This window comes from Alexandromys fortis, unplaced genomic scaffold (genome assembly GCF_014885135.2).
Source record: "Alexandromys fortis isolate MF-2015 unplaced genomic scaffold, M_Fortis_MF-2015_v1.1 scaffold_18, whole genome shotgun sequence".
Lineage (NCBI taxonomy): Eukaryota > Metazoa > Chordata > Mammalia > Rodentia > Cricetidae > Alexandromys > Alexandromys fortis.
The window spans coordinates 11,581,763-11,595,112 of record NW_026067897.1 but is presented as its reverse complement, the minus strand read 5'-3'; the positions used below and the strand labels follow the sequence as shown (position 1 = coordinate 11,595,112).

At 38.3% G+C, this 13,350-nt stretch overlaps 1 protein-coding gene across 3 annotated transcripts in view; it reads right to left on the bottom strand.

The window, feature by feature from the left end:
- The window catches only part of Atp6v1h (ATPase H+ transporting V1 subunit H), a 60,146-nt gene that overhangs the window by 20,879 nt on the left and 25,917 nt on the right, over positions 1 to 13,350 (bottom strand). For all 3 annotated transcript variants that reach the window (XM_050165331.1, XM_050165313.1, XM_050165322.1), the window contains 3 exons: positions 9,605 to 9,783; positions 6,702 to 6,827; positions 2,391 to 2,492 (listed from right to left, as the gene is read on the bottom strand). In XM_050165331.1, the coding sequence (XP_050021288.1) occupies positions 2,391 to 2,492; positions 6,702 to 6,827; positions 9,605 to 9,783 (407 nt within the window). The remainder of the gene's footprint in view (positions 1 to 2,390; positions 2,493 to 6,701; positions 6,828 to 9,604; positions 9,784 to 13,350) is intronic.

Genomic DNA, 13,350 nt, shown 5'->3' with positions numbered 1-13,350 from the left:
AGTTTATGGAAAAAAAAACAAATTGTACTTGGTATTTTTTTCTTAATTTTCTTTTTTTTGGGGGGGGGCATACAAGAGTGAAAGTGTGAACCTCGTAGAAAGGGGAAGAGAGTGTGTTTGAGGTGCATTATGTTTGAAATTCTCAATCAATAAAAATACTATGTTAGAAAAAAATTCTGGAAAGGGAATTGCTGCCATTTTGAACAACTACAGTGTGGAGACAAAACATATGCTTCAACTTTAAGGTGATTTTGATAATGGATTGCTTTAAGAAAAATAAAATTAAAAGCCCCTTGCTGGCATTTAGGTTTTGAAGTTACACTAACCACTTATTTTTGTTGTGTTTGTTTGTTTCCTGGGATAGGGTTTCAGGCTGTCCTGGAACTCACTTTATAGACCAGGCTGGCCTCAAACTCACAGAGCTCTGCCTACCTCTGTGTTCCAAGTGCTGGAATTAAAGGTATGTGCCACCTCTGCCTGGCTTACACTACTCTTGAAAGGAGCCTGAAAGGGTGCTCCAACTGCTAAACGGACGACAATGCTCCCTGGGTCACTGAGTGGAGGACTAGTTGCATGCAGCAGTCACTGCTGTGTGGATGAAGGGTTCCTAATACTGAAACTGTCAGAAGCGTAAATATAACCAATCTACTATTTTAATTTCTTGATGTAATTTTGTAGGCTTGGAGCTAGAGACAGAAACCAGGGCTCTGCTAGGTACATGCTCTGCCACTAAACTCCACAGCCCAACGATGATCATTAAATTAGCAATTTAGGAGCAACAACTGCCTGCTATGCTTTCTATATAAATTCACACAACAGACTACTGATTTAAAAGTGTATCTTTAACCACAAGAGCAGCTCTGAAAATAACAAACATACAACATATCGAGGGACCTCTAAATCAACATGATCAAAGCTCATATGAACTCACAAGACCAAGGAAGCATGCACAGGGCCTGCATGTGTCTGCACGAGGTCCTTTGTGTACATATGATGGCTTCAGTTTAGTGTTTTTATGAGATTCCTTAATGTGCCAATGAGTGAGTCTTGTTCCTGTGCCTTCTCTTGGGCTTTCTTCCTTCTGTTTGCTTGTGCTGTCCAATTCCAACAAGTTAGTTTCTGTTTTATCTTATATTATTTTATTTTATTATTAGCCTTTAGAAAGATTCCTAATGAGAGAAAAGGAGTGGATCCAGATGGGAGACAAAGTGAGGAAGAACTGGAAGAAATGCAGGCACAGGGAACTGTTATCAGGTATATTTTGTGAAAAAATAATCAGTTTTCAATAAAATGGAAAAATCTTAAAGAAAATATCAACTATAAAACAGGTGTAAATAGCACACTCCATGTTGGTGCCTGAAACGGTGAAGGCTGTTTGAAGGGTTGGGACATTAGACTGATTCCCTCCCTCTCTCCTTCCTTTTGTTTATTTCTGAATTGGGACTCTCAAAATTTCAATGTCTTTTCTGGGATTCTTTTCACTGAGCCAGCAGAAAATGCCCACTGCTTGTCTTTTATGAGTATCAAATACATGAGAAAGCATTATCTTTGGTACTGACTCCTGTCATTTTATAAGATGCCTTATCTTAGCAGTTGTGATTACCTTAATAAATTAAGCCTATCATCCAAATGTCATTATCAAATGTGAGATAGCAAAGCAATTTTCTAAGATTGCAGTGAAACAGCTAGAATATGAAACATTATTCTACATTTTAAAAGATTATTTGCTAGGAAAACAATGAAGACAAGAGAGAAAAGATACAGAAACTCCATCTGACATAAGGAAATGATTGCTCTGTGTTGCTGAATGCAAATAGAAAGCTAGATAACTTTCTGCTGACATTCTATACCGGGGCATTCCATGCTTCTGCTTCTGTCCTGGGAACATACTAGTCTATTGTGTGCCTAACAAGGTACTGAAAGATTTCAGACTACTTTGTCAAATAAACATGTCCATTGTTGTCAATGTGTCTAAATACATTTAATGGTATAACCACATCTCAACATTTTGAAATTCAAATGATATTATTATACATTTATAACTTTTCCTTACAGACTCTGTATTTTACTTTTAAGTTTTATAACTAGTCAGTAACAACCTCTAATTCATTTCTATAATTATGAGTAGTAGGGGAAAAACAATGTTCATAAAATGGTGACAGAATTAACATTTGCAAACAAAGGAAACTTTTAATGAGAAATTTCTAATACTCTCTACTGACAATCACATAGAAGTATTACTGCAAGTGTATTTATATTTTTATAGACCTCAGTTTTAACTGAGTTTGTTTACTTCATTAGTTTCTCTACTGATCTACTCTAACTTGGAAAAGAACTTTGAATTGCTTCAACAAATCAAAAGAAAACATAGGTTTGTCTTTCTTTTTTACCGTTTGCCCCGAGGATAATGCCGAACATATTCTCCAACATCATGAGCAGCAACAGCTAAGACTTGTGGATCATCTGATACCTCCAAAAGTTTTGTCAAGATTCTGAAATAAAATGTAATCCAGAAATATCAAGCTGTGTATTTTTCTACAGAGTACAATATAACACAGGTATAATACTGATATCTCGCTCAAAGCAGATTCTAGGATTTCACCATAATGTCTATATTAGCGCTTTTCAAACCTTTGTATGTGTACGCAGGCTACCCACAGCTTATAAGCAATACCATTTACATACAAGTCACCAAACATAACATGAGACTAGATAGGTCACAAGCCTAGGGGAAGAAAACCTACTACTATTTTTAACTCTGCTAAGGGAGCATGGCAATAAAATCATTCCTAATAACATACTGCTATACTCATAAATCAATGCCTTGCTCAACTCACATCAGAGAAGTTTCTTGTAGCGGTAGACAGAAATTAATACAGAGACCCACAACTGGACAGTGTGCAGATTGAGAGATTTTGGAGCATTCAGCCCTAAGTGGGATCTCTTTAACAAACCCCTCCCCTCAAGACTCAGGAATCTATGAGGAAGAAGAGATGGATAGAAACAGGTGATATAACTACAAGGAAAACTGTGTCCTCCAGACACAGCAGGACTGAAAGACTGTAGTAACTTAAGACCCGCACAGGTACGAGCCAGAAAAGGTACCAGCAATGAGAGGTGAGTGCAGACAAGGAGTTCCACCCCTAACCAAGAAGCTATCTGCAACTGTTACCTCCTGGCAAAGGGAAAATCAGTTTTTTCCCCAACATGTTCTAGGTCAAGATCTTTATCACAGTAATAGAACCTAAGACACACACACACAGAGACAGACAGACAGACACAGACAGAGAAATTTTTAAAGTCTTCTCATTTTTTTAAAAAGATGCTCAGGTCAAGGATGTCAGGACCACGAGGGGTGCACCCACCCACTGAGACAGTGGGGCTGATCTACTGGGAGCTCACCAAGGCCAGCTGGACTATGACTGAAACAGCATGGGATAAAACCGGACTCTCTAATCATGGTGAACAATGAGGGCTGATGAGAAGCCAAGGACAATGGCATGGAGTTTTGATCCTACTTCATGTTCTGGCTTGGTGGGAGCCTAGCCAGTTTGGATGTTCACCTTTTTAGACATGGACGGAGTGGGGAGGACCTTGGACTTTCCACAGGGCAGGGAACCCTGTCTGCTTTTTGGATTGGAGAGGGAGGGGGAGAGGAGTGGGGGGTGGGGGAGTTGGGTGGGTGGAGGGGGTGGGAAATGGGAGGCTGGGAGGAGGCAGAAACTTTTTTTTTCCCTTTTCTCAATAAAAAAAAGAAAAAAAATTGACAAAGGAATGAACTATAAAAAAAAATGCTCAGGTGTCATTTAAAGGAGGGCTCAAGAAATGACTAGATGGGAGAGATGATCCTCCCTCCCCAGGGAAGAGCACACCAATATTGGTTGTTCAATGCCAAACAGTCAGCTCTGAAAACAAACATGCAAGTAACATGATAAAGACTGAACAGGTTATACTTAGGAATATATATCTATATACTTATATGCATGCATAACAATTAGTTTAAAAGAGGCCATGAATTTGAAGGAGTATATGGGAGGATTTGGAGGGGGGAGTAGAGATAGTACTCATATCACAATCTCAAAAAAATAAAATAACTTTTTTTTAAAAAGAGACGAATCAGTGGTTAAGAGGATATACTGTTTTTGCAGAGGGCTGGGGTTTGGTTCCCAGCACCCACCCATACAATGGCTCTAGTTTCATCTGACACCTAACCTCCACAGGTTCCTGCATGCACATGGTTACACAAGCATACAATCAGGCACATAAACATACAAATAAAATGAATAAATATTTTAAAAAATAAAATATTTAATAGGAAACAAAACCATTTAGTTCTTTGATCACATATAAACCACTTGTTCACAAAATATAAGCCTTCTAAAAATGTTTACTAGGAAATTGTTATTACACTATCTTTGCTTATGTTATATACACTAAAATAAATGCTTACTTGTAATAAAACTCTTAAGTTTGCTAAAATTTTGTATGACTCTACACTAGGTGTGGTGCCAACCCTACAATCCTAGCACTTGGAGGGAGAAGCCAAGATTAGGAATCCAAGAACTGTACGCCAGCCTTTTTAAAAACCAATAGCCCAAAATGTCCAAACCTATAAACACTGTTTTGTTTCTAGATGGCCTTTGTCTGACATTTCCTAATATTGAAACTGCAAGTCTCCCCACAGCTCTTCTTCTGCTACCATCTCAACCTGTCAACTCCCTGAAATCTCTAAATGACAGGAAGCAAAAATGAGGACACTGTCAACCAGAGGATCATTAAGTAGTAATTCACACCTTCTATCTTCTGGATTAACTGAAATTGAGATTCCAAAATCACCAAGAAAAAAAAAGAATGAGGATCTATTACAAATGCTCATTTTCTTACTGATATACATTCTTCACAACCCATTTATGATGAAATGAGACTCAGAAGTAATTGCTTCATAACACATGTTTAAAATTACAAATTATTATCTGCTGTCTGCCTCCATATATTACACAAAACAGACCTTGACAAAAACTCCTTCAATGTAAGCACATGAAAATCTAGAATAACAAAATATACACTCAGTCTTCCAAATATTTATATTTTGAATACTCCAAATCGTCCATGTTCTTTTTTAAATTATTTTATTTTCATTTTATGTGTTTTGCCTCCATATATTCAGCACCTTGTGCATACAGTGCCTGTGGAGGCTACAAGAGGACCTCGGAACCCCTGGAACTAGACAGTCGCTAGCTGCTAACTAAAAGGAAGACTCCATGATACTGCTTCCATGAAGTCATCGTCAACGATGGGTGGGAATCCGCAGTAATGTAGCTGTCTCAGAGTCACCCACACTCCTGGAAGCCCCCTGAAAAAACTCATCAGTTCACTGAGCTACACTTCAGAAGACTGTACTGTGCCCTGTAACTGGAGCCCAATTTGAGGTGAATAGATGTTTGTTTGTGTCTCACCAGGAAAAGTCAGCACAACAACTCTGCACTCAACACAGGGTGTAGTAAAAGCTAAAGGTGAGTTTGGGAGGAGTAATTGCATGGCCCTTGCTTTGGAAAGCAATCTGAGGGTAGACCATCCATAAGGGTAGTCTCAGTATGGGTAGTAGTCTTTCCCCGTGTAGTATGTGGTATACTCTTGTTACAGTAGAATTACATGGGCCTTGCTATGGGAAGCAAGATATATATAACTGTGAGCCATCTGAAGTTAGAGTGTCTACTGTGGGAGTCTGAGATGGCTAACTTACATAATATGGAGTGGTATGCCTGCTTGATGACTGGAGTCTGTTCCACAAGCAGGGGACATCCTAACAAGCTGATCAAGGTCAAGAGCACATCTTACACTCATTGAAAATAGCACACATGGGACAAAACTGCCAACAAGCAGTCAACCATGGCAGTTGCACAGCTGCTGCTATGCCTAATAAAACATGCAACTGAGGCTGGCATGGCTACCCAGCAGAAACTACTTGTGTAAGGAAGGAATTAAAAACGAGAAAAGACAGATGCTATCATCCTCCACTTCAGCCTCTGACTTGGTGGGTAAATTGGATCAAAGGGAGGATGAGACAGAGGTACTAGCTTACCATTTCCTATAACTGAAGAATACTGGGGGGACCAAAAAGAAAAGCGGGAAGAGAAGGAGGTGAAAGAAAAATGAAGAAAAGAAAGAGAAAATCTTAAGGGAAAAAATGGAATACAGTGAGTACAGCACTTGTCCAGTAAGTCTAGGCCTAGGTTCAATCTCAGTACCACAGAAAAAAGTCAAAATAAAAAATACAAGGATATTCTGTGCCCTTGATAGGCAAAATCTTAACCAACACATAGACAAGCACTAGCCATATATAGAAATATTAGTAGATTGAGTCTCTTAAAGTTAAAAGCTTGTGTTTACCAAGGACACAGATAAAGAGTAAAATGGAATGAAACAAAATGAGAATATTCTAAATGTATACATGGCAAACAATCATGTTCAAAATATCAAATTCCTATAAAATTAAAAAAAAAAAACTCATCAAATTGGGCATGTATTTCTCCAAGAGAAGATGATACCTAGCTGATCAAAAGCCTAAAGGCATTCAACATATAATTCAGCAAGAAAACATAAACTAAAACCACAGAACTCCTAATTCTTAGGGAATAACAAAGCCAAATGTTGATGAGGATCTGAATAACTAAAGAGCACAGCATGTGATCCCAACTTACTTCAAGAGTTCATAGTTCTTCTCATTCAACCTCACAGCATTCTCTCGCCAGAACTTCTCAGACTTGTGTACAGGACTCCATTCCAACCTTCCAGATTTAAGCTCTGAACTGTATTCATCAAATGAGCTACAAAATCATAAGAATAAATTCCATTTATGAGAATCTGAGAGGTATCCCAAAAATAAGCAAATTAAAATATGACTTAATTTCAAAGACTGGAGCCAGTCTTGATGACACACACCTCTAATCCCAATACTTGGAAAACAGGAGACAGATTTCTTTTAGTTCAAGGCCAATCTGATCTACATATCCAGTTCTAGGACAACAAAGACTACATAGTGAGACTGTCTCAAAAAAAGGGAGGGGGGGCTAAAATAACAACTATAAAGAATGACTGCCCTCTATGATTAACCACTACTCTAAGTTTAAACAGTTTAATCTCTGACAAATCATAAGAACTAAAATCCTACCGTGCCAAAATTGAAGTATGAAATATTAAAATCATTATTTGTTCCCAAAATCTTTACTCCAAATAAATATATGACTATGTATTCATGGGAAAATATTATAATCTCTACTATGATAATCAAAGGAGTATAATTTGCCAGGTCAGTAGATATATTATTGTGAACATAAGTAAAAAACAGAGACTATTAAAATAAAATAATATAACCTACTATATCACAAAACAAAAATCATGTGTATCTGTATAAATTTTAAGTATGACTACTAATAATATAGACAGGATCTGTTGAAATAATCTCTTTCAAAATTAAGAGCAAAAAATCTGAATACAGGGCTGGAGAGATGGCTCAGTGGTTAAGAGCATTGCCTGCTCTTCCAAAGGTCCTGAGTTCAATTCCCAGCAACCACATGGTGGCTCACAACCATCTGTGAAGAGGTCTGGCGCCCTCTTCTGGCCTTCAGGCATACACACAGACAGAATATTATATACATAATAAATAAATATTTTTAAAAAAATCTGTATACAGTAACAAACTCAATAGATTAGAATTCAAAAATCAATAGGATATGTACAGTAATCTGGTTGTCTTAAATGTGGTTTTAGTTACTGTGAATTGATCTGTCAACTTGAGATCGAGAATAAACTGAGACATACCTCTGGGCGCAACTGTGGGGCTTATCTTGATTGGGTTAATTGAAGTTTGTGGTTTGAATGTGAAATGGCCCAGGGAGGCTCATCTTTTAAAACTTGGTCCCTAGATGATGGTGCTGTTTGAGATGACTGTGGAATGTTTAGGAGGTGGTGTATCTTGTTGGAAGTGGGTCCTGCGGCTTTTCACATTCAGTTTCTTGTTCCCGCTCTGCTTTCTGAGGGCAGATGCAATGTGAGCAGCCAGATTCCTGCTGCGGCCACCACACCTCCTCTATCTGTTACCATTATTTCTCATTATAGACTACATTCCTTGAGAGCTGGACGCTAACATAAATACTTTCTCCCTTAAGTTGCCACAGACGGGGTATTTTATTATTTTATCACAGTAACAAGAAGCAATGACGACAAGGCACAAAGACTTGCCCGTTTTCAACGCCTCTACTCTCTAGGCTGGGATCTTGGGTTGTGTAAGAAAGAACCTGAGCACAAGCACTCATCTTCCCTATTTCCTGACTGCAGGTGCAATATGACATCTGTCACAGCTCCTGCCACCATGCCCTCCCACCCCAGAACAGAACGCATACACTCCGGAACACAACATAAACCTTTCTCCCCTTAGGGACTTTATCACTTTATCACAGGCGCTGATGGACCAGCCTGACTACATCTTAACAGAAAGGTCGGAAGAAGTTCCTTTCTGTTTGCTCCAAGATTCAGGCTGACCATACTTTACTCTTTCTAGAAGTTGACGTGTTCCCCATCCTATGGAGTTTGATTCACACCTTGAACGCACCTTGATAAGATTTTCTGCCAAATAATTCTGAAATGTCCAGACAAGTTCCTATGTAACCAAAATCCCCCAGCTCTTGAAAACCCCCTAGCCTTCTTGGTTGGTTTGTTTGTTTAGTTGTTGTTGTTGTTGTGTTATGTAAGCCACACTTTTTCCTATGTTCAGAGCTATTTTTTCAAATCCTGCTTTAGGGAAATAACTGTGTCTGACAGAAAACAAAGCTTGCTTCATTTGACCAAAGAATTTGGGGTAATGGTCTTTAATCTCATTTGGTCGGATTAACACTTTAATTCAGTGATTAACAGAATGTGAAAAATAACTAACAGAACAACTAAACAGACAGTATCAATACATGCTTGAACTTACTTTCAAATACAGCTTTAAAAGATATAACCATTAATGTTGACATTATCAGAATATAGCAGGTAAGTTGACCAGAATGCATGTTTGAATATTTACTTAATATAGACAAGTGAATATAAGTAAACTAGCATTTTTCATATTCATCCTAAACATAATAATAAAAATGGATATAAGCCAGCTATATTCACCACCCAGCTAGAGTTATGTAAAGAAAATGGTGGGAATCTCTCCAAATAAGGACAACCAAATGTTCGAACCTATGGTTAACGATGTAGAATCTTTCAGTAGAAAACACAGCATATTGTAGAAAAATATGATTTTAATACTTTACAATCAATTTAAATTTACTTTAAAAGTTATATAACCCACTGTGCACATCTCTAGATCTAGCTACTCAGAAGACTAAGGCAGGATCCCTTCTTTCCAAGGTCAAATGAATCTCAAAGATTCAATATGTAGCAATTTTTAAAAGAATAGTAAGGACAGGCATGATGGTACACACCTTTAATCTCAGCAGAGGTGGGAAGATCTGTGAGTTTGAGGCCAGTCTGAAATACACAGTGAGTTCCAGGACAGCTAGGGATACATGAGACCCTGTCTCAAATAATGATGATAATTATGATGATAACACACCTAAGGTCCTGGACACTCTCACCAAGTTTTTCCAAAAGAAATTTGATGTCTTCACTGATATCTTCATCATCATACTTCTGCTGTTCCAAATTCTCCAACTGTTTCAGGACTTTGCACTGAATCATAGCCAAAGCATATTCTTGGCGAGTTTCTCTTTCAGTTGATTTTTCTAAGAAATTCTGGGTTGGGACAGAGACATTGATAAAATATATGACGTTTGCAGACATCCACACCTCTTTACATCTCCCTTCTGTTTCTCATTTAACCAATACCTTTTAGGTCACTCTATCTAGACTCCTTCTTTCCTGAATTCTTATCAGAAGCCAATTTCTCAGTATGAAATACCTCTAGTTTAAATTTGAAACGTCTTCCAAAGGTCAGTATTATAAAAGTTTAGCTGCTACCCTACAGTGTTTTCGTGACATAGTAGAACTTTTAAGAAATGCAAGAAGTCAGATTAGTCACTGGATCCACTACCCCTGAGTTCCCATGTCCTCTTCCAGGTCGACTCTAGTCAGTCCCCCTTGACCTCCCCAAATGTGCCTTTTCTTCAACCAGCTAGATCTACCCAAGTCTAACAACCTGTGTACCAGGCTAGTCTCATGTCCCCAGCCTGTACCACAGCAACCAGTAGGCTTCCACCAGGTTGCACCCTACTTGTACCCACCCACAGATCCCTTCTGCATTGCCTCCAACCATCACACTCAGTAGTCAGATTCCTCATTCCTCCTCCCTTGCCTGCATAGCAAAGGAGCTCTAGGCTTCAGCCAGGATCCTCCCTGCCTATCCCGCAAGCCACAGGATACCATACCATACCCAATATGTCTATTCCGCTATATCTACCTCTCCACATTCCAAGCTTGGAACAGGAAGCACATGCCCATACCAGCCCCGTATCCTCATGTCACCTAACTTCATCCCACCCAATTCATTTCTAACCTCCAGACACAATCCACCAGAATCTCTCTTCTGTCCCAACCCGCTTTGCACATAAGAGATTCAGAACTAACACCACATGCACAGTCAACTCTAAAACTATCAACAAGATGTATTATAAAATTCAATAGACAGAATATCTATCTTCTATTCCTGATGCTCTCCACGCTCATTTTGCTTTCTATAAACATCCACTGCTGGCGTGGAGGCAGACCACTTTCAGAAGCACTAATCAAAGGACTCATCCCAAAATGAAAATGCCTTAAGTCTTTCCTTGACCTCTTTCACACAAGTGCCCTAATAAGCAAGCCAAAAATTTCATGAGAGAGACACTGGGAGAGTTTCGGGGGGGGGGGGGGATAGACCTGAGAATTTTTATTTAAAACTTTGGTAATTTTTGTTATGCTTTCCTGATGAAAATCATAAAAAAATATAATTTGCTTTATAATCTAACATAAAATGCAGGCTCTTGTCTAAGTAAATCCAAAGTGGGATAAAACAAGAGACAGAATCTAGACAGCAAAGCTGACAGCATCTGCTTTAGTCACTGTCTTCAAACACGATAATTAACTTTAGGAACTGAAAATTAAAAATGCAATTATAAGTTCAGCACCTACTATGAAGAACTGGAATTGCCATTTTCAAAACTAAAATTCATTCAGTTAAACAGAAGAAAGAAACGATGACTGGCAATGGGTACACTTGTTTAGTCCATACAGTTTGGCAAGCTTCCCTGAGCAATCAGCACAAACGATTCCTTCTGAGTTTAAAGACGTGGGAGTAAACATGACTAGATCATGATCAGACTACCTCTTCGGGTAAAAGTTCTGAAGGTAATTTGAGGATGAGTTTACATTTTCCAACTATTTGATTATATAAATCAGATGGCTTTACCATAATATCCTCTTGTATGGATCCACCAGAGTCAGACCTGAGAACATGGACGTCTAAAAACATTGCTTTGAGGTTTTGCCCTCAGTTTATTCACAGAAATTATTGCATTAACCCATATTTAGCAGAGAAAGCCAAAAAATAGTATTTATTTCAATGGTATAGGTTTATTTTAAATAATCTGATGTGCAAAAATAAACACCCAAAATTATAATAAATTACATGTATTAAGGGTAAAAGTAAAACTATAAATATAGTAAGTACAATTTTGTTTTGTTTGAAACAGGGACTTGGAATGTATCTCAGAATTCTCCTATCTCTGCCAACTAAGTGCTGGGATCACAGACATGGCATATTAATCAGAGCTCTCTAGAGGAACAGAATGAATATACAAAGGAGACCAGTGGCTGTCTACCAAGAGAAAGGCCAAGAGTCCAGTACTTTTTCAGTCATGGGTCTGAAAGTCTCAGCTGGTCTTCAATATATGCAAGAATCCTGAAGTACGCTCTAATGCCAGTGAAGGAAGGAGCATGCAGTAAGAACAAGGGCAAGCAGGTGAAGAACACAAGCTTCCTTCTTTGTTGTCCTATAGATAGGCTGCCACAAGCAGGTGTAGCCCAGATTATTAAAGGTGGATCTTCCCACTTAAAAGGATTTAATCATAAAACTTCCGCAGGCATACCAAGCCAAGGGTTTTAATTAATTCCAGATGAGTCAAATTGACAACTAGGAATAGCTATCACACTAGGCTAGCCACAAATTCACTAGAGTCAAATTGACCTTAAACTTCTGCTGCTCCTGCCTCTGCTTCTGACATTCTGTGATTATACATGTAAGCCAAAATCACCCGGCTTAAATAGCATGCTTACATTTTATAAGATATTAGTAAAATAGTTGTGCCACTTCTTACAAATCACAACACCACTCTATTCTTACTAATGTTAGTACAAGGCTGGGGAGAGAAGGGACCAGTTTCTTCAACAGTGTGGCTCCTGATAAGGTGGCCGTGCTCCAGTGGAAAGCCATCCATCTAAGAACATTTGGTTAACACAAATTGGAAAGAAACCCCCAAAAAGGACACAAAATTAGTCGGAAAGGGAAGAGTTGAAGGAGGTAAATATGATCAAAACACTTGTACGTAATTCTCAAAGAACAAAAGAAAATAAACAAAATGATGCCTCACTTTATTATTAAAGCACTGGACTACTCTTCACAGCAGACTCCATAAAAACCAAGAGTGGAGATGGTAAGTGTGAGAAAGAGTGGAGATGGTAAGTGTGAGAAAGAGTGGAGATGGTAAGTGTGAGAAGACACAAGAATAACAGACTCAGTACACAGCAGATGAAAATGTCAGCTGGCACATTTTTGAAAGATTATTTGGCATTAACTATAAGAATGGTTTTAAAAGAAAGGGTATGCCTTTGGTTCAGCAATTATTATTCAAGGACATATAAAATAAACTTCAAATACCTCATGCCCCCACTATGAGATAATACTCATAGTAACCCAGTGTACTGTAACATGACTAAAGGAATACTGAAGATCTACATAGAAAGAAATTAAGTACACATAATCCATACTGTTAGGATTAAAGTTGTAGGAGCTGCAGAGACGGCTCAGAGGTTAAGAACACTTGCTGCTCTTCTAGAAGTCCGAAGTTCAGTTCCGATAAATAACAGTAGACAGCTGTAACTCTAGCCCCAGGGAATCCAATGCCCACTTCTGGCCTCTCAGGGCACCCACACACATTCAACCCTTCTCACATATGTGCATAATTATACTTTATCTTTTTATTTTTTTAAAGAATAAAGTTGCAAATGGATGAGAAGAATAACAAAAAAAAGAATAAAGTTGCAGAACCCTATAATATGTCATTAATATCTGTAAGTTTAAACCAAAATTATATACCTATTTACATA